This window comes from Peromyscus leucopus, chromosome 22, assembly GCF_004664715.2.
Source record: "Peromyscus leucopus breed LL Stock chromosome 22, UCI_PerLeu_2.1, whole genome shotgun sequence".
NCBI classification, from domain to species: domain Eukaryota; kingdom Metazoa; phylum Chordata; class Mammalia; order Rodentia; family Cricetidae; genus Peromyscus; species Peromyscus leucopus.
In genome coordinates, this window is record NC_051081.1 from 56335819 (window position 1) to 56358189 (window position 22371).

Genomic DNA, 22371 nt, shown 5'->3' on the forward strand with positions numbered 1-22371 from the left:
AACGGAGTGTATGACAGTTGTGACAAAGGATATGAGACCTGCAAACCATGACGTTCACTATCTGCTCCATTATAAAGACAGTTTGCCAAACCCTGCTTTGGAAAATGCTGGATGAATCCAGCAGAAGTCGAGTTCTCCCTATATTAATCAGGAGAATTAATAACCTAGTAGATATAATGCTCTGAACAGTTTGCGTCCCTCAAGACCCCATGTTGACACCTAATCTCCACGTGAGAATATCTAGGAGTGAGGCTTTGGGGTGATTAGGCCCTGAGGACTGGAGCCTCATACACAGGTTTAGAGGAGACCTCACAGAGACCAAGAGCCTGAACCCAATGCACCTTTGACCTCAAGGTCACAGACAGAAGAGGGCTGAACATGAACCAGGAAGCAGTTCTTACCAGGCACACCAAGTCCGATGGCACCAGATCTTAGGCTGTCCAACCTCCAGAATCTCAAGAACTAAGTGTCAGTTTATGGCATTTTGTCATAGCAGCCCAAAGCAACCGGTAAGACACACTGGCTGGTTTGTTTTTAAATACTCTTCTGGGTGTCTGTCACCGAACCCCTCCCCCATTTCTAAACACTTCTTAGTGCCCATCACCTAAGCCCTCTCCCCAATTTCAAAGCCTACATGAAAATACCAACCAGGAAAAAGACAATTCCAGAATAGATTGTTTCGTTTTGTTTTTTAGATTTCTTCATGTTATATGTACGAATTGTTTTGCCTGCATGTATGTCTGTGCATCACATGCATGTCTGTGCTGAAGGTCAGAAGAGGACATGAGATCCCCGGGAACTGGGGTTATAAGTGGTTAAGAGCCACCATGTAGGTGCTGGGAATGGAACCTGGGTCTCTGCAAAAGCAATTACTCTGTTTGTTTGTTTGTTTGTTTTGTTTTGTTTTTGAAACAGTCTCTCTATGTAGCCTTGACTGTCTGGAACTTACTATGAAGACCAGACTAGCCTCTAATTCTGCCTGCCTCTGCCTCCTGAGTGCTGACACACCCAGCTAGAACAAGTACTGATGATTTTTGATCCATCTCTCTAGCTCCTAGATTAAGGACTAATAATAAATTATCTAGATATAGATCTGAATGACAGAACACATATGAGTGTTTTTAAAGGGGGAGGGAGCTACAGAAATCAAGTTTATAGTACACTGAAATATTTTAACAAACACATGGTAATGTTACAGAAAGTGGAACAATCACAGAATGAATACCTCATAAAAATCACAAGACTATTAAGCACTCCAAATACAAACCTTTCATTGTTAAGGATTTAAACTCTTGCTCTCCAAAGAAATACATACACCATGTAAAACTACACTGGAAAGAAGGAATATATGTTAACAAGAAGAGCGCAAGGAAGAAAAGGTACAGTCGTGTGTGTGTGTGTGTGTGTGTGTGTGTGTGTGTGTGTGTGTGAACTGAAACAGATGCAAACTAAAAAGGAGACCAAAACACACATTTTCCCCCAATTATTTATCCACCTACTATTTGTTTCTAACACCAGTGATTAAAAGGCCTCCCCCTAACTCCATCGGTGGTGTCAGAACCCAACACCACGTTTGAGTGCCTGTAGGAGCACACGGGCAGCAGCATTTCCTCCCCGGAAATACTGAGGGGGCGCACTATTCATCGCACATAGCCACACGTGATCACGGCAGCGCTATCCAGCACCGTCCGCAACCGTAGAAATGATCTCTATTCACAACGGTCAAAATCACCACTGAACACTCCCGAGCACCTGAAATGAAGCTCCTACAACTCAAGTACCGGATTTTATTATTACAGTTACTTGTTGAGAACTCCACAGATGAGTCCCGAGTCTGCATCATTTCTCTCCTCCCCATCGCTCTCCAACTATGCCCCCTCCCCCTCAAGTTTACGATCTCTTCTTCCATAATTATTAGTTACACACACACATACATAGACCTACCCACATACCCAAATGAGTTCATTTAGTGCTGTTCTTATGTACATGTGTTTAGGGGTGACCTCTTGAGATTGGATTAATGCTTATTATTTTATTATTATTATTTGTGTGTTTTGGTGTTTCTAGTTTACTGGACTGTTTTGTTTTGTTTTGTTTTTAATGACAGTCTTATGTAATCCAAGATGACCTCAAACTCAAAAGCCTCCTGCCTCAGCCTGAGTGCTGGGATTAAAGATGTATCCCATGCTGGGCTTAAAAAAACACATTTTAAATTTTTATGAATTTAAATTAACAGAGCTAGAGCCAGGTATGCTGGGGCACACCTTTAATCCTAACACTTAGGAGGCAAAGGTAGGTGGGTTTCCAAGTTTGAGGCCAGCCTGGTCTACAAAGCAAGTTCCAGGACAGCCAAGGCTACAAAGAAAAACCCTGTCTCAAAAAACTAATAAACAAACAAACAAGCTTGCAGAGCTGCATGCAGTTGGCAGCTACTGTCCTGTACAGTGCAAGTCTAAAGTGGATGTTGACTCCACAGGCCACAGACTAGGTATGTCTGTCAGGGCATTTCCAAACACTGGCTCGTGAGACAGCAAATCAGAAGGGACCTGCCCTAAATGAGGGCGGCACCATCCAACAGGCTTGCCATACTTGCCAACAGAAAACTGTAGGGGAAGCCAGCTAAGGAGACTCGAGCTCAGATCTTCTGCGTGAGTGGTCTGTTGCCCTGCCAAGATTGGAGGCATCACGCTCCAGCCTGTCAGTGTGGACTCACACCCCTGGCTCTTCAGGAGGCCGCCAGGCCTCAGGCTGGAGCCCCATGACGGGCACCTCGGTTCTGAGGCCCTCCCTCTACTAGAACTGAGCACCTACTGCGTTCCCTGACTCTTTAGTGTGCAGACGGCCACTGAGGGACAGTCCAGCCTCAGACTGAGTGAACCACTCTAATAAATCCTTTTGGATACGAAGGAGACACTGTAACTTCCGTTCCGGAGAAGCCTGACTGAACAATAAACAGCATGTGACAACAGAGGGGTGACCAGTCATCCAAACACGGAAGACACGAAATAAAATTGAGTTAGGAAAGTGCCAGTCAAGCGCTAAGAGTCTGATTTCGTATGCACGATCCCTGTAGCCGTGTGTTCCAGGAATTCAGAAACCCAGCACGTATGCCACGTCACACATCACTATTACAGAATCACCAGGAGAAGGGTCTGCAGGCAGACTCTGTCCTGGGTTTTCCATCGAGCACCTGTGACGTAAGGCTGCTCCCAAATGTCCGTTTCCAGCCTAGCTACCTACCTCCCCCTGCCTACCTAGCTACTCAACTCTGGCTGGGCATCTCACAGTTGCTTAAGTCAATATTCACTGACTCGGGAAATACTCACTGACGTTTACTGCACACCAAACACTGTTTCAGGGGGCTGGTTACCTCTCAGTATGGTCCCCACTTTCAGGGTCCCTACCTTGACAAACTGCTTCCACCTCTTCTGTGTGCAAACCAGGAATAGGGACCTTATTTCCTTCCCAGAGTTCCCATTAATTACTCAGTCCTAAACTTACCTTCTAAATCTCCATCTGGTCACATTAGTTCTGCTCTCTACTGCTAATCACCTGGAGACTAAGAAGCTGTTAAACGGGCAATCCTGCCCTCAAGCTTGTATCTGGAAACACCGATTTTTGTCACAAACCAGGGTTCTCCTGGTGTCTAAGGGGTAGGAGCCAGGGGTGGGGCTGAACATCCCACAGTGCAAGTCCTTCGTGTCAAAGACTCACTCATCCTTAGATGTCAGTGGAGAGCTCTGGAACTGACTTGCGTAGACAGGAGAGGGATGCACACCAAGATCTTATACTGTGCCGCTTCCTAAGAAATCACCCTGCTTCAGGAGTATTGCAGTGTAATAAATATGACCATTGTTGTTTTTGATCAGACTCTACTCAAGGGAAAGGTGTTTTTCTGTGTGCACACGGTCAATACTCACTGATGCATGCTCTCCACTCCAGCTATGATCATGATGCAGTAGGAAATCCCACTTTGTACAAGGAAGTGTAAGGCATACCTATAAAAAGTGAGAATGTGTTAGAAGCGGCCACAACCATCGAGTTCAAATAATACAGGTAGAAAAGTACTTAAGGTAACCTAGAACATCCTCATACAAAAAAAAAAAAAAAAAATTAAAAAAAAAAAATGACTAAACATTCCCAAGCCTGCATGACGTTCTGAAACACTGGGGACAGGGAGCCCAAGCTTCGGACCAACAGAGCTGGATAAATAAAACCAACCTTTACAAGCCCGGCTCAAGGCCCAGCACTCCACATAACCTAGCAACGGGAAAGCAGTGTGGGGCCCTGTGGACCGAGGATGGCCACCTTCTTCGTAAGACAAGGAACAGTAATTTTAAAAGGAGTAATAAACATGGATTTCAGAAAAGTCCTGGCAGAATGCCTGCGATCTCCCCAAACTTCTCCAACAGCAGCTTTCTATTTTGTGTTTACCTTTTCAAAAGTGTCATTCACAAAACAAGTTACCAAAAACACCCAAATCAATACTCAAAGCACAGTGGTGACGTCAGATGAACTTCCTTCTAAAAAGGCAATAATTTGCTATGATATATTTGCTGGTTGGCACGACAGTTCTTTCTAATACCCCAATATAGAAATCACCATTTAATGACTACAGTAATGTATCTATTCACTTCACAGACTTCAGGCCAAATATGATTTGGACCTCTGGGACTCAACTCAGCCCAAACCATCCCTGAGATCATACCTCACACATGTGCGTGTGTACATACACACACTTGCCCTCTTTCAACTCCCCTTTCTGACGGCATGATTTATAAACTTTTGCAGCTATATACAAAGTATTAAGCTCTTAGTATACAATTAAAATTACTTTTTAGCTTCATCACAGACTATCAGATAATATGAATGTGGAAAAACTGCTTACACATTTTTCTATAGACTTATTACAAATAAGGAGTAGGTTCCAGATCTCTACACACACACACACACACACACACACACATACACACACACTCACACTCACACACACATACACACACACACACACACACACACACACACACACACAGGTATACATACACACACCACAAACACACATCCAGAAACCAATGACCTGGAATGCTGCTATAATCAGAAGGCTATGAGGAGACAGGAAAACATACACAAATATAAATGAAAAGAGAATGAAACTTCAAAGTAATTGATGGAAATGTCATCCACCTATTTATTGTCAACACCAACAGTTCACTAGCAGACCTTTAGGCACGTTGTTGGGAACTGCTAGGTACTTTGAAGGACTTTTAATACTTAAAAGTATCTTCAACAAGGTGGAGGAGCATGTCTGACTGAGGGTTACTGAGGAAAGTGTTTCCTTTTCCAGGTCAGTTTCCTTGGGACATAAAAACTTTGAAGTCAACAGTAAAACACCTCAAACACCGCCAGCCCTCGTGGCTTGACAGCCTTCAGGCTCCCACCCCCGGCATGCTCAGCTGCCTTTTGGGTGTGAGGTAACAGCCTGCCACGCTAGTCTCTGCTGCTGGGGTAAATCAAGCTTCAAACACTGACCAGCTCTGGACTCATCTATTTTGTGAACTCTGCAATTAGCAGCAGGTTCCCTACTCTACTCAGTTAGACATCCCTTCCACTGCCCCTCACTGAGTACCTCACATGGCATCATTAGTATCACGCACACAGGAAGCACACTCTAGCCACTTCAGGTGTTCAGGATTACGAGGTAACACATGGAAAGTCTAGAGAGAGGCACAGGACTGTTGCAGAATATTATTATTATTATTATTATTATTATTATTTTTGGTTTTTCGAGACAGGGTTTCTCTGTACAGCTTTGCACCTTTCCTGGAACTCACTTGGTAGCCCAGGCTGGCGTCGAACTCACAGAGATCCACCTGGCTCTGCCTCCCGAGTGCTGGGATTAAAGGCTCCACCACCGCCCGCGCAGAATATTATTTTAAGATGTGTTACATTTGCTTATGCTGTGGAACATTTGTTTAATGATGTAAAGATGTGTTGCATTCTTTTACATTGCATTTGTTTAACTCTGTGAAGCTGTGTTACTGTGCCTGTCTAAAACACCTGATTGGTCTAATAAAGAGCTGAATGGTCAATAGCAAGGCAGGAGAAAGGATAGGCAGGGCTGGAGAAAGGATAGGCAGGGCTGGAGAAAGGATAGGCAGGGCTGGCAGGCAGAGAGAATAAATAGGAGAAATCTGGGAGGAAAAGATCGAGGATTGAGAAAAAGGAGGAGAGGAGGATGAAAGGGGCCAGCCACCCAGCTACACAGCCAGCCACGGGGTAAGAAGTAAAGAAAGGTATACAGAATAGAGAAAGTTAAAAGCCCAGAGACAAAAGGTATAATTTTAAAAAAAGTTGGTATAATTAGGAAAAGCTGATTAGAAATAAGCCAAGCTAAGCCCGGGCATTCATAAGCCGTAATAAGACTCCGTGTGATTTATCTGGGAGCTGGGTGGCGGGCCCCCAAAAGAACAAAGAGTTAAAACAAACAACTACACAGGAGTAAGAAAGAGGCTAATTCAGTACCAAATGAAAAAGGGTGACAAAGAGATTGGATAAACGGAGAGATGCCCGCCCTTGACCAACTGGATAATGGTGGTTCAGTCTGAGCATCTCTAATCCACAAATCCACTCAAAAACTTCCCATTCTGGAGTGTCACAGAATGCAGGCTTCTTTATGACAGACCTCCAACCAGTCAAGTCTACACAAACAATCCAAAGTCAGACACTTCTAATCCCAAGACTTTAGACCAGAGACACTCCCCCTGGAACCAACGGAGTCTGAGCCCAGCCCTGCTCACGCTAACAAGCACTGTTTGTGCTCCTCCACTGGACAGTTTCTACTGCATTTGTCTGTTGTTCCTGTTGTGGGTACACATGTGTGTGCATGTGCCCGTCTACGTCCCTTTGGAAGTGCTGCTGTGTGTGTACATGTACATGCCCACATTCCTCTGGAAGTGCTGGTGTATGTGTGTGTGTGTCCATGTGCATGCCCACATTCCTCTGGAAGTGTTGTTGTGTATGTGTGTGTCCATGTGCATGCCCACATTCCTCTGGAAGTGCTGTTGTGTGTGTGTGTGTCCATGTGCACGCCCACATTCCTCCGGAAGTCAGAGGACTACAGGCAGGATTCATTTCTGTCCTTACACCACTGGGTCCTAGAGATCAAATTCAGGTCACCAGGCTTGGCCGCAAGCACCAAAGATATCTGAATGAATAATAATTGTTAAAAGGAGCTGCAGGCGCTAAAAAGGGGCAAACAGTAGTAGGTGAAGTGAGCAATTATATTTACAGAGCAAATATGCCCTCCAAAGGGAAGTGGTAAAAATCAGTGATAGGATTGCCTGAGCAAAAAAAAAAACTAAAACAAAAAAGCACCAACAAATGCAAAGCTAAAGAATAAACAACAATACTTACCATTAATTAATTCTAACTAACAACTAGAATTCCAACTAAGAAGAAGAGGAGGAGGAGGAGGAACCCACTGAAGTAACTAAGTCTCTTGCTACCTTATGTAACTTGAAACTCAAGACAACATTGTCTTGTAACCTTGAGCTAAAGCCTGTTAACTGCGACGCTGTGTTCTAAGTATCATGAAGATTTAACTCCGGGAAACACCTCAGCCACGGACAGCCCAGCAGAGACTCGCTCACTCTTCCCCACCTCCCCCTCCCTGCCCAGTGCACCCCCCTCCTTCTCCACAGAGCACAAAATGAAGGCGGCCCCAGGTCAAGCTGAGCTAGATGTGTTCTCCATTCCCTAGGAAAATATGCAACACACACACACACACACACACACACACACACACACACACACACACACACACGGGGTACTCAGCTATTGAAGAGAGAATGTATACACTGACATATACTTCAACATGCTCTAAAAATGGGGCCAAGATAAAATAAGAAGGGTGAGATGTCAGTAACTGTTGAAGCTGGGTAAGGAGCGAATTACGTCCAGCCCATTAGTCTATGCTGGAAAAGTTCTATGATGTTTAAGAACATCCACTACCTCCCACAAGTCGAAATAGAAACCTCAGGAAACTTCGATGATACACACTGAATGCCATCCAAGAAGTTAAAAGGTCCATATGCTTCGATCTTAAGACAACATGGCAAAACTACAACATTGCATACACCCATCACAGGCAAACATGGGCTATCAGAGAGCCAGCCAAGGGCGATATGGTACAGATGGATTACATTATGCTGTTGATTGATTTGTGGTAGACATGGATAGATTACACTCAGGTGATTTTCATGAGGTCCTAGGAAACATTTGCAATTCCTGGAGGCCAAGGACCAATTAAGAAATACCAGGAGTGTAGCCTTGAGCACACTGTTAACCAAAAAGTGGCACCATTATCCAGTAACCACGGAAACCTCGAGAGCACAGATCGAGTGAGTACACACCCAGTTCTCAGCGCCAACAGGAACTGCAGAAGAGCAAGCCCAGAGTCCTTGTCTTCGAATGGTGGGCACTCAGGAGTCTCTTCCAGGAGGGAAATTTGTGAGTCACCAAGAAGCCCTTCTATACTGAGTCTCTGCTGCCTTGCCAAGAGTGACTGAGCACCTTCCTGTCCTGCTCTCCTCATTCAGACATGCCCACAGGTGCCAGGAAGCAGCTCCAGCAGTGCTCCAAATTGCAGGCTCTCAGGCTAGCCCAGCAAGGAAGACAGGGACTAACCACACACACACACACAACACACACCACACACACACACACACACACACACACACACGCACGCACGCACGCACACACGCACGCACACACTACACACACACACCACACACACATACCACACATGCACACCACACATGCACACCACGCACACACACCATGCATACCACACACATACACACACATATCACACACACACACACACACACACACACACACACACACACACACATTTGAAGGATCCTGAGTAAAAACTTTTCATTTTTTCTCCGCCGAGAACAAACAAAAGCCTTTTCATGGCTCATAGTATGAGGGTCATACTTTCCCAGAGCCAGCAGCACAGAGAAAACCCAAAGAGACAAACAACACACAATTTATTGCTTGTTTCAGCATAAAATATTTTCAAGATGGGTAAAAAGAACTACTTAACACCAGACTGCCTCTGTAAGTCCTCCTTGCACCCCTGTTCATAAATTATAAACAGTAAATCTTCCCTACGACAAAGCTCGAGAGATTCCCATTCCCAATCCATTGTTTCTAGACTAAAAGATTTTGAAAGTTAGCGTTGAAAGAAAACTTTGTAAGTAAATTTCAAAACAAAATCCTATATAATGTATCCCTCTACACACTCAATTCTCAAATATACCTAACAGCGTTCATTTAAACATGATCAAAATAATTACTTACCATCCAAAGCAAAAAAATGCAAGATAAAGGCCCAAAAGGGTAGCAACTACGTGTCTGATAAAAGAGCTAGTTTTGCTTGAATGTAGGTAAGTTCGAAACCAAACAGCTGCTAACAAGGCAAAGAGTTGGCACACTACAAAGTTGACCTGTAAAGAAAAATTAAAATCGTGTGTTAGCAATAGACTGGAATCCTTCAATGTTACGTTTAAATTCTAAAGACAAAAATACCACAGTTAATATAAAACGAAGTTCTTTTCATTTACAAAAAAACCCAAAACCAATAAATGGGGCATTTCCCAGGGAGGAGCTTCAAGGTTAAGCGATGGTTCAACACATTTCCTGCATTGCACCTGGCGGGAGACAGGTGTGCGCAGGTGAGGGCAGGATACCACACAGGAATGGGAAGCACGGGGCACTCTGGGTTAAGGGACATAGGAACCTGTTTAGATGGCTCAGGTATTAACAAATGGTAGGAAAGTAAAGCTCCAAGTTTCCCACAATGCTCAGGGAAAGCTCCCCTAAGTCCCCAGAGGCTACAGATTCAGTGGGATGGGGACACAGGACTGTCCATGGAGGTGGGAGCCTCGTGGAGCTGCTGTAGTCTAAACATCACTGCTACAGCAAAGGTAAAGGACAGCAGGTAAGACACAGAACCCTGGATGTGTGTTGGGCAGGGATCCCACACCTTTTCCAAGTCTAGCAGGGCTACCATTGAATTCTCCACAGTGCTCAGAGGCGCGTTCCTCACAGGCAGAGGCAAGCCTGAGGCTGCTCGCTCTCCACCCACAAGGCCTGAGAACAAGGGTCTCTTGTGGAATGTGAAGGCTTCAGGAAAGCTGCCCTTCTCTCTGACAAGACTCATTCTCATGAAATGTGCAGGAAAATCCTTCTAGAAGCCTGTATATAAAGCTCCCTCTCCCTGCAATACAGACGAGCAGGCTCTTCCTTACTGTGATGAGAACAGCCAGCCCTGCTGGGTGTTGTCTGAGACCACTGTCCTCTGAAACGCATTCAGTGCAAGACAAACATCTTCCTAGCGGGTTCTAGTACCTGCTTCTCCTCAAGTTTTAACTGTGTTTTTGAATTAGCCAAAAGTAAAGACATCAGAAAAACTACTATTCTTGACATGAATGACTAACATCTATTCACATGATTCCTAGACCTACAAACCTTCTAGAACTTCAATCCTTTCTCTCAAATATGTCTTCATTAGACAAAAAAAAAAAATTATAGAGCATCTGCAACAGAGACAACAGAAGCGGGCTGGAAGCCAAGTCTTGACCCTCTAACAGAAAAGGCACGCAGACACGGGAGCATTGGCAGACATCAGAGCTGCACAAAAAGCGTTTCAAGAACAGGCTTGAAGGCGAGTGTCAAAAGCAGGTGACAAAGGGACTGGACGGCCGGGGCAGAGGTCCCGGGGCCGGCAGAGTGATACTACCCGAGGGCTGTTTTCTCCGCTGCTTGCCCTCTTCTCCTTTCACATGTTTATATAACAGAAAGGAAATCATGATTGTGATAGAAGCATCCTATGAAATCTTACGGACTTTTTGTAATCACCTACTCTTCACGCCATGGTCTTCCACATCATGGACATCGAGATCAGGCCTCACTCCACACAATCACAATTTTTGGCACACAAAACTATATATTTTTTTTAAAAAAGTGTCCAGTACAGATTCCTGTAACCCAAGAAATGAGAGCGCCGTGCTAACCACTAAGGGAAAAGGCATCCTGAGGAACAAACGTCCCAGGGACAAATGGGGGCGAACTCAGCAAGGGTACTCTGCATCTAATAATGATATGAAAAGACTGAAAATGTCTTAATAAAGAAGGCATTGGGACCCCTCCCCCCACCGCCTTGGAAGGTAGGGAACAAAGTAGAGCCAGTGTACAAGGATGCCGTTACAATCTCCAGGGCCAACGGAGAGCCTAGATTGCTGGGACAGTTAGGGCGTGTGGGACCAATCAGATGTCAGGGTAGGCTATGCCATGAGAACCTGAGAAAAGGCAAGTGTCATTGATTGGTAGGAGATGACAAGGTCAGTCAAGACAGGAAACAGGAATGAGCAGTCTGGGGAAATGAATCCTACACCTTCTGCATGTGTGGCTTACATGGGCTCATGCGCACAACCAGACATGTTTCAGAAAGGTCTAGATCAGTGGTTCTCGACCTTCCTAACACTGCGACCCTTTAATACAGTTCCTCATGTTGTGGTGACCCCCCAACCATAACAGTATTTTTGTTGCTACTTCTTAACTGTAATTTTGTTACAGTTATGAATGTAAAGATCTTTGATTTCCATGGTCTTAGGCAACCCCCGCGAATGGGTCATTTGACCCTCAAAGGGGTTGCAACAGACAGGTTGAGAACCACTGGTCTAGAGCCTTGAGGCAAACGTGAGTCTGAGAGCTGGACACAGCTGGGAGAGAGCTACAGAGAGACAAGATGGCATTGGACAGGACCCCAAGTCCTGCAACGCTAAAGGACCCCAGCAGCGGGAAAGCAAGCAGTCTTGGGAAATGTAAAAGAAGACCCAGGCCGCAGGTGCAAAGAGGCTGTGGCTGCTGTCACTGTAAGGGTGGGGTGGGGCAGCAGTTCCCAATCCGAGCAGATCTCCACTACTCTCTGAGAAGTGTCTTTCTCCCAATCACTCACCTTTTTCCCTAGCATAAAGTTCAAACTGGCTGTCTAATTAAGTAACTACTGCTTTACTGGTGATCTTGGCAAGAGTCGCTGAAAAAGTCGGAGAGACAGATTTTACAATCAGGAAAATGTCTCACTATTTAGTTGACATCACTAAAACCACAGTGTAAAACCATAGTTTACACTGATAGTTGTCCAGATAGTTGTGCCCGGGAAGATGCACAGGATGTGGTCCTGCAGGAAAGGACAAGGTAAGGCACAGTCCCAGAGCAGATCTGAGTGGAACAGCTGAAATTTAGGAGGAGGGTAGTCCTCCCCTGCACAAGGAATCCCAGGCATCCCTGGGCCAGAAACGTTGGGGCACACCCATGAGGTGGGCACTCAGAGTGCAGGAACCCCAGAAGAGAGGGCAGAAACACCCCTGAAAACCACAGGACATCACCATGGAGAGATGCAGATTATTGCTTCTCTGTTAGAAAAGACCGGAGGACACAAACACATGCAGACATTCAAACCATTCTTTCAAACGCTAAACGTAAAAACTTCCCCAACAGACACTGCCTTAGTCATCCTTTCACAGTTGGGGAAGGTTGGAGAGGCAGAGTCCTGGGATGGAGCGGAAGGTGGGAAAGTGGATGTGTCCATGAATGGTCCAACACAGTAACAATCCGCACTACCCATCACACGCTGCCTTCTGAACTCAGTCCCCACCACCCCACCACCTCCCCGAGGCCTCAGAAGAAGGAGCTGTTCCCCATATCATACTCAATCAGCTGAAGTTCTGAGCTCAACATCACACAAACTACAGGGCGATACCCAGAGTCCAGTCAGGGTCAGCTGCTGCTGTGCTGGCCAGACTCTGCTTTCAGAGTATGTCTGAAGATCAGTCTCAACTGCCACAGGCAGGTTCTGAGACAGACAGACAGACAGACAGACAGACAGACATTGCCATCACATCTCACTCAACACTGGAAAAGCTGCTTTAGGGAAATGTCAGACATGATCCAAGGTATCTGATGTGGCACCTGGCACAGGAGCACACACCTGTAACACCAGCACACCTACTAAGGTAGGAGGGCTGTGAGCCTGAGGACAGCTTGGACATACAATGAGTTCTTGATTAAAATAGAGAAAGAAAGAGAGGGGGGAGGAGGGAGGGAAGGAGGGAGGGAGGAAAGGAAGGAAGGAGGGAGGGAGGGAGGGAGGGAGGAGAGAGAGAGAGAGAGAGAGAGAGAGAGAGAGAGAGAGAAAGAAAGAAGAAGAAAGAAAGAAAGAAAGAAAGAAAGAAAGAAAGAAAGAAAGAAAGAAAGAAAAAGAAAGAAAGAAAGAAAAATGTTGGTGTACATTTGGCTTGGAACAGGTCAACTTTCATACATGCTTTCTTCTAAAAGGGAAAAGTTTAGAATAAAAGAACTTTAATTTTCTTCTTTTACTTTTAAAATATTTATTCTTTCTCTTCTCCTCCTCCTTCCCTTCCCTCCACCACCCACTGTGTGTACATGTGCCACAACAGGCATTGGAAGTCAGAGGACAGCTTATGGGGACCTGGCTTTCTTGACGGCCCTTAAATGTATCCTAAAACTATTAAGCCCAAAGTTAACACCATCTGTCTTTCTCTTCAAAATAGAATTACCCATCTCGGTCTATGTGCTATTTGGTTTTTTGTTTTGTTTTGTTTTTTTAATAAATATTTATAATACTCTCTAGTATACTGCAAAAATCACAGAAAAGCAAGTCACTTATCGGGACTATTATAACCCATACAAGAAAACTGGACAAATGGCAGAGACAATTTATAGATGCCATATCCAATACAACTCTGAAAATTTCTTAGCTATAAGGGGCACAAGTTAACCCATTAGTGAGGCACTGTATTCCAACTCTTAGTGGAGAGAGACTGGTAGCTGGAGCAGTGTGCTACTTCAGGGACAGAACAACCAGGTCCGATCTGCCTCTCTGTCTGCAATATCCCAGAAATGATGAGGCGCAAAGGCTTCCATGCCAGCCTGTAATCAGACAAGGAGGGATAATGACTAGACATTCCGTTTTAGAAATGGCTTGTTACTGCAGCAAATCCTAGCTCATCCTGACTAGATGTGAAAAGTAACACCACAAATATACATCCTAGATAAGGATGTAAGGGAATATAGCTTATCTAATACAAATAATAATTTAACAATGCAACGTATAGATAAAACCGACTGCTTATATAAATACTTAAAGCTTCTACATAACAAAAATTGCACACTGTAAGTGACAATGTAGAAAAAAAGGAATATTAAAATACACTCCTACACTCCTGCCAGCCACGTGGACAGTGAGACCGGAGGAGCATCAAGGTCAGCGCAGCCTGGGCTTCATAGTGAGATGTCTCAAAAAAGAATTAAAATAGATATATATACAGAGATATTAAAAGATGGTAGGGAAAAGAAGTCATTCGGAAGAAGAACCTAGCCCACGAGTCACAAAAATACATCACAAATTAGATGTTATTGAATGTTCTTAATGTGGCATACATGATCTGTATGTGTTACAGAGCAGAAGGCAAGCTGGTCGATGCATATGCATGTATCACTAACTGTGGATCTCTACTTGATCCAAGCCTGCTGCGTACTATGCGTGAGACATTACCGTCATCACCATAGAGTCTATGCCCATGAACCATACCACTAACGACAGGGAGCTCAACCATCACCAGGTGGGCAGCAGGCACTCTTATTCCAGAGCCCGTGCTACCAAGCATAGGGTATTCTGTTTCCACATGCTGCAGCCTAGAAAAAGTAGGCATCAAGGCATTAGATGAAAGAGGGAATGGAGAAAGACTCGATATGCCCCAATATGTGCACGCTTACACACACAATAGAGCCTCTTGTGCGAAATACTCCTTCCTGACCCCATCCCAACCCGTTCCTCACCAGTCTTAAGGTGGCTGTGGTACTCCCCTGTGAATCTTCACACTTTTCATGCACGTTTCTATTTTCTATTGCTTTGCATGTCTAACTTTCTACATGATAAAAGCAAGTCTGAGCCCCTGAAGTTGCTCCTAAGACTTGTTTCTGGCGTCCGTCTGGATGATGCACACACTGCACAGGTCCCGCTGTGGGACTTCGTGGATGCAGTCACAGGTAAGTGTCTTTCATTGAACTACATACCGCCCAATTGCTCTCCTAAGCAGCTCAGGCCTGCTCAGGCGCCCACTCAGCAACCGAGTGCCACCGCTCCACACGCCTGGCAACATTTTGGTACCGGCAGACTTTGCATTTTCACCAAGTTAGAAAATGTAGTATCTCACTACTTTTTTTTTTTTTTTGGTTTTTCGAGACAGGGTTTCTCTGTGTAGCTTTGTGCCTTTCCTGGATCTCACTCTGTAGACCAGGCTAGCCTCGAACTCACAAAGATCCACCTGGCTCTGCCTCCCGAGTGCTGGGATTAAAGGTGTGCGCCACCACCGCCCGGCAAGTATCTCACTACTTTTTAAAGCTGTCGTTTTTTTTCATAGATCTGTTGAACACTAAGCTTCCACTTGATATCCTCTTCCTATTTTTCTAGTGGGTTTGATTTTCCTGGTGGCTTTTTTTCTTCATTTGAATTGGCTGTTTTGCAGACAGCATCTGTCAGTTGTGGCTGACCTTTTATCTGCATCTGTGGCTCCTCCATAACAGCTGGTTTCCTCCATGGCACATGTGGTCTTTAGCTTTTGACATCACACAAGGAACTGCAATACCTGAATGTGTGATGTGCATCTGTGCATGTCTTGAGTTGTTTTTAAAAGGAAAACCAGAAAATAGTTTATGAAGCAGAAAATAAGTTGCTGAGTGGGAGAAACCAGAAATCTGAGTGTTGTACTTTGGGCATTAGTATGTTTATCTGTTTCCTACTTGAACCGTCTTAACCCGATTCTAAGTAGAACAAACATCATATTGCATTCACAACTCCAAGTTTTCCTTGACGGTCAGTGGCATCTCCACTTAAAGAAAACAGCAAACATGGCAGATTCAGGACATGCTTCTACTGCTGGGTTCCCAAAATGAACCTTTCTCCATTTTCTCATCGACTAAAGGTGCACAGGCTTTAGAGTGTGTGAGTGTGTGTGTGTGTGTGTGTGTGTGTGTGTGGTGAGAGAGAGAGAGAGAGAGAGAGAGAGAGAGAGAGAGAGAGAGAGAGAGAGAGAGAGAGAGAGAGAGAGAGAGAGAATATACACATAGTCACATTCTGTTTGAAAAACAGGCTGCATTTGCTCTTTTTGAGCTTTAAAGTTCATTTACTAGAACGGGGGGGTTTGTGGGGGGGTTTTCCTGGGTGTTCTAAATTCATAGCAAACAATGCACTCACCACAGCAGTTTTCTATCATGTTTACATCATTCACTTTGATAGTCAGGAGCCACACGTGGCCACGAGTGCTTATCTGTGGCTACTCTCTGAACTGAGATGGGTCTTAAGTGCAAACATGCACCAGACTTCAAAGGCTTAGTATGAGTAATTTCTTTAATGCACAGTATATAATTAATTTTATAAAAAAATATAGCACCATATGCCTATAGTTCTAGCACTTGGGAGATTCGGGCAGGAGGAGTGCTTGAATCCCAGGAGTTCAACCCTAGCTTGGGCAGTAATAACTATATACAGAACACATTGAAACAATGTTTTGAGCATGCTTGTTAAAGAGAAGATCGCCAAGGCCACTGACTTCAATGAGATGGCCTGTTCTAATGTTACTTTGCAGTGGTGGCGCACGCCTTTAATCCCCGCACTCGGGAGGCAGAGCCAGGCGGATCTCTGTGAGTTCGAGGCCAGCCTGGGCTACCAAGTGAGTTCCAGGAAAGGCACAAAGCTACACAGAGAAACCCTGTCTCGAAAAAACAAAACAAAAACAAAACAACAACAACAACAAAAAAAACTAATGTTACTTTTGAAGGGGTTTTGTATGATACACATCCTCAGTCCCTCCACATGAATAGTATTTGCAAGACTTTACACTGGTGAGAAGAAAGAAAAGGAACTAGGCAGAAAGCCAAGGGCCAGAGGTCAAGGGTGCTCCCCAGGCTCCCAAGACAGAACATCTTCAGCTTTGGGAAAGCTGTGCTCAGCTCCATCCGGTACAGCTAGTGCAGAATCATCCACTGGAAAGTCACAGAGAGGCTCTTGGATATTCCTGTGTTTGAAATGGGACTGAATTTTTTTTTTTATAACTTCTCCAGGTAAAATTCATGTGCAGCTAACTGTAAAACAAATGTTCTTTCCTGCCAACACAGTGTGCTTCAACTCAACGTCATAGTTCAGCAGAAATGATGGAGCCCAATACAAAGAATCTTCAGGAGTCGATACTAGCTAAGCCCTAAATAAGACACCATTACCCACCCACCACATAAGCCAGACTTCAAAGTCTGCCAATACCCAATGTAGACTTCAATGTCTGAGTAATGGGATTTCTCACACATGGCCAACATCAACTTGAGAAAACTGCTTGGCATTTTCTTATAGATTTAAGGACAGTCTACCTGCAGCCAGCCACTCCACTCCTTACAGGTAGAACACCGGCACTGAATTACACACACACACACACACACACACACACACACACACACAGACACACACAGACACACAATGGCCAAGCGTACTGTGATACATTCACCCAAATGGGAAACTAGACAGAATAATGGAAGGAACAGCATAAACAGCCTCTTACAGGAACAGGCACTGAACTCAACGTATACTGCTGGACAAGAGCAGACATGCTGCTCCTGAACGCACTCAGAATACATACATATACAAACACATAACCGTATTTCATTAAAGGTCCCAAAAAGCAAGCAATAATCCACACTGGCTGAGGCTATCCACAAAAGGGATCAAACGAACAAATATGGAGGTGATTATCACTGAAGTGACCTAAGTGCTTATCTGGCAGCAGGGAGCAGGTTACAGTAAGGAGAGATATAGTGGGCACTGGTCCTATTTATTAACTTTATGTATTAGTTAGTAAGGTTACATTGGTGCTAGAGTACCAGTTTGTAACAGCTGCAACAAGACAGAGGGTCACATAACAGCCCATGGCCACTCTGCCTTGCTGACATTTAAGGAGCCTGGCTCCTGCTGCTCTGTGGCTCTACCATCCAGAACCTCATCACTGTAGCATCAGGCGGGATCCACAGAGCATGGGAGATGGTCACTTGTTTCTACAGAGTCCTGGACTGAAGATGTGCCACAGATCCCTGGAGCTGATACTTAGAGACCAAGCCAACAATAATCCACCAAGGCAAGCTGGGAAATGTGTTCAAGCTACAATTGAACAAGAAGACAATTAAGACAAGAGGAACTGGACTTGGTAAACAGCCGGCCTGCCTCTACTGTTCAAGTCATTTACTCTTTACTGTGTGGGGATTGGATTCATGCCAAAAAAAAAAAAAAAGGACAAAAGGAAGGAAGGAAGGAAGGAAGGAAGGAAGGAAGGAAGGAAGGAAGGAAGGAAGGAAGGAAGGAAGGAAGGAAGGAAGGAAGGAAGGAAGGAAGGAAAAGAAAAATCTAGCCAGGCAATGGTAGTGCACGCCTCTAATTCCAGCACTTGGGAGGCAGAGGCAGGTGGATCTCTGTGAGTTCAAAGCCAGCCTGGTCTAGAGTGAGTTCCAGGACAGCCAGAGCTACAAAGAGAAACCCTGTCTCAGGGGAGAAATATCTATACCTGCCATATCTAAGTGGCCATGAGTCTGTCCTAAGAAATAAACTCAAAATGTTGTTTTAGATATGTAGTTAAGCCCTCAGGCCAAGCCGTGGAACTGACAGTATTAAATTACGTTAGGCACATACATTTCAGTTTATTATGCAGGTTGAACATATAAAATCTTAAAATCGGAAGTGTAGTGGAAGACCATGCTGCTGTCACCCTGGGGAGGTACCTGGGGGTGTCACAGTCTCATGTCCCCAAGTCTTTAAAACCACCTCTGCAAACACTCTGAGCTTCTCCCAGAATCCCCTTGGCTTACAGGCAAGCTTCTAGAGAGGAGGCCTGTGCGGTCACCATCCCAACGTCTCTCGCTAACCCCACAAACAGCAGCTGAGTGAGGCCGTGACACTGTCATTGCCAGTGGGGAGTCTTACTGTTAGGACCCTGGACCCTCTGAGTGACAGACACTCAGAATTTCTCAGCCTCCTTTCAGACACCTAACACCCAGCTCCAAAGCCACCTCTGAGACATCTTCCTGGCCAAGACAAGGGCTCCTCTTGGTGGCTCCACAACACCAAGGGTACAAATGTGCCTGTATTCTCCACACCAGTGCTGAGGAAACACTAAGACTTTCTTGCTGAGGAAATGACACCATCATCTTCTGAAAGGATACAAATTAAGCCTCAGTATCTTCCCAGAGGGGAATTACTGAGAAACCTGAAAACCACAGTATAGTTTTCCACCATTGGCCAATTACCAAATGCCATTTGGAGAATACCATTTCCACACTCCTTGGCTTTGCCAAGCTCATGTAGATACTAGTCTACTAAGGAAAAGTAGGTCTTTTGGGGTTTTGTTTTAACAATTTTTTTCTTTTGTTTTGTTTTTTGAGACAAGGTTTCTCTGTGTAGTCCTGGCTGTTCTGAAAAGTTCTATGTAGAGCAGGCTGGCCTTGAACTAACAGAGATCCACCTGCCTCTACCTCCTGAGTACTGGGATCGAAGGTGCGTGTCACCACACCTGGCCCACAACTTCTAAATTGTAAAATACCAATATATAGTTTTCTTAAAGTCATAATTGAACTCTATACTGTGTCTTAGGAACATAAAATGTTGACTAGTAATTTATTACTTCTTTGACAGCAGGTCAACATTAAGTCACTAAAAAGATTTTTTTTCTAAGTTCGAAGGAAATAGAAAAGAAAGAATAGAGCTGGAGAGATGACTGAGCAATTAAGAGTGCTTGCTGATCTCCTAGAGGACCTGAGTTCAGATCCCAGCAGAAATGTCGGGTGGCTCACCACCACCTATAACTCTAGAATAACAAAAAGAAATAAAAAAAAAAAGAATATTTCTAAAAGAATAATAAAAAATTCAACATCAGACTGGCTTTCAAATTCTTATCTGAATACATTATATAAATGTATGAAATTACCAAAGAATAGTAAAAAAAAAATTCATTGTTAGACTTGCTTTTACATTTCTAGCTTTCCATATTACTAAATGACAGTCCTATCATATATCATATGATGTGTGTGTGTGTGTGTGTGTGTGTGTATCACAAACAAGTACCAGATTCAATGTCACTAAGAATATACTATGACTCCACAAATACGAAAGGGCGGGAGCTCCACATAGACCCAGAAATCAAAGTATCACATTCAACAATTTCAACACTTACAGATGATCAGAGGAAACAGGAAGTAACTGAAAATAATTAACTGCTCAATGAAGCTTTTATTAAATATCACCCTGACGACATTACGCTAACTCGTGCTGGTGAACATGTAATTGTCTTTGGGTGTTTTATGGAGTTATGTAGAAGATCAGTTACAGGATGACATTACGCTAACTCATGCTGGTTAACGTGTAATTGTCTCTGGGTGTTGTGTGGAGTTATGGAGAAGATCAGTTCCAGGGTAACACGGGGAAGAAGGTAAGCAGGCAGTGTGGTGGTGCTGGCATCCAGCCGCCATCAACAATTACGAGCTCTTAGACAAGTCACTAATCTCGCTCAGATTCAGGGCAGAAACCAACGGCTTTCGTGTGATAACAGCCAATGAGAAAACATGATCAAAACTCAAGAGTCTCACATGCAGTAGTAACAAGAAATAGTAAGCACAATCTTAACATAAACCAACTCTATGAGATCCCTGTGAACTAACGAAGGATTTACCTACACTCTTCTGGGAAGCTAAGAGGTTGTCATTCCGTCTTTCGACTATGAACCCCAAGTCAAAACAAGCATCACAGAGACTGCTGATGACAAAGAGCGGGTCTGCTTCCTTCCGACCTGCCACGGCACTGCCACGCCTGGTCCAGCAAACGAGCACACCAGCAGCTCACCTGTCAGCTGGAAACAGGGATGAAGAGCCACAAAGAAAGCCCCTGTTCATAAAAGAGCTAGTGTGGGTGGGTGTGCGCGTAAATGTTTGTCTCTCCAATGATTACAAATAAGACCTGCCACAGAGAAGTCCTCAAAAAATGTGGCCAGAAAAGAAGTGTGACACCTTACCAGGAGAAAGGAATGAACTCGTGACCCATACATAACATCACAGTGAGTCTCAAAATGATTATGTTGACTGGAAGAAGTTTTTGTAAAGGTTTATGAATGGTTTGGCAGGTAAAGGAACTTGTTGCCAAGTCTGATGGCCTGAGTTCCATCCCCAGAACCCATGTCAGGGAAAGAGAGAACCAATTCCCACAGGTTACCTTCTGATCTCCACAAACACACTGTGACACACATGTACCCACACATGAGCAGGCTCATACACACACACAATAAACGTACAAAAAGAAGACATTCTTAAGAGTGGCTACTTTATGATTCAATTTACACAAATTTCTAGAACACACTAACTAATCTATAGCAGCAGCAGAAGGGATGAGAGACAGGGAGAGAGGAGATAGTACCAATAGACACAAGGAAGTTTGAAGACCAAGATTTATTATCTTTAATGCGGTAATAAGTTTGATGAATGGATACCTATGACAAGCATTAACTTTTACACTGTTAATATGTAGATAACTTTGTATCCTCTACATATCAATAGGACTGTTTAAATATTTTAAAATAAAATCAATCCAAACAGATCATCCTTTGTGTTGAGCGGAAAACCGTTCAGTGCAACTGAAGTCAGTTTTACCTTAGGAAAAACATTTCATGTCAGTTCCACACTTCACAAATAAGCAGTTTCTAAAGGAACGCAGAGGGGGCACATCTAAATATCTATATTCCACCCAACCATCATTTTCATGGTTTAAAAGCTAGAAGCACTGAAGTGGAAATCCCCATCACTTCCAGTTTCTTAGAGGCTGCTCTCTCTGGAACTCAATGAGATCATCAGTTGGAGCTAACGTATTACAGTAACTAGACAACTGTCTATGTGACAAAATCCCCACTCTAAACTCTGCCATAAAAGAACCAGCCTTGGGCCTGTGAGATGGGTTGGGGAATAAAGGTGCGTGGTGTCAAGCCTTGCAAATTGAGGTCGACCCCTCAGGTCCCACAGGGTGGTGGAAGGAGAAAACTCCCACATTTTTGTCCTGACCTTCACATGTAGGTGGCATGCACATCACACACACACACACACACACACACACACACACACACACACACACACTCTCTTCTTTAGCCTCATTTACCATTTCTCTCATGGACCACATTTCAACTAACAACCCACCCTCATGTCCACCTC

At 44.3% G+C, this 22371-nt stretch overlaps 1 protein-coding gene across 3 annotated transcripts in view; it reads right to left on the reverse strand.

Moving 5' to 3' along the window:
- Mboat2 (membrane bound O-acyltransferase domain containing 2) overlaps positions 1–22371 on the reverse strand; it is a 135158-nt gene that overhangs the window by 80967 nt on the left and 31820 nt on the right. For 2 of the 3 annotated variants that reach the window (XM_028893741.2, XM_028893740.2), the window contains exons 2-3: positions 9367–9512; positions 3921–3998 (exon numbers count right to left, since the gene is read on the reverse strand). The exons of the other annotated variant lie outside the window; for it this stretch is intronic. In XM_028893741.2, coding sequence (XP_028749574.1) covers positions 3921–3998; positions 9367–9512 — 224 coding nt within the window. The remainder of the gene's footprint in view (positions 1–3920; positions 3999–9366; positions 9513–22371) is intronic. 3 annotated transcript variants of the gene reach the window in all.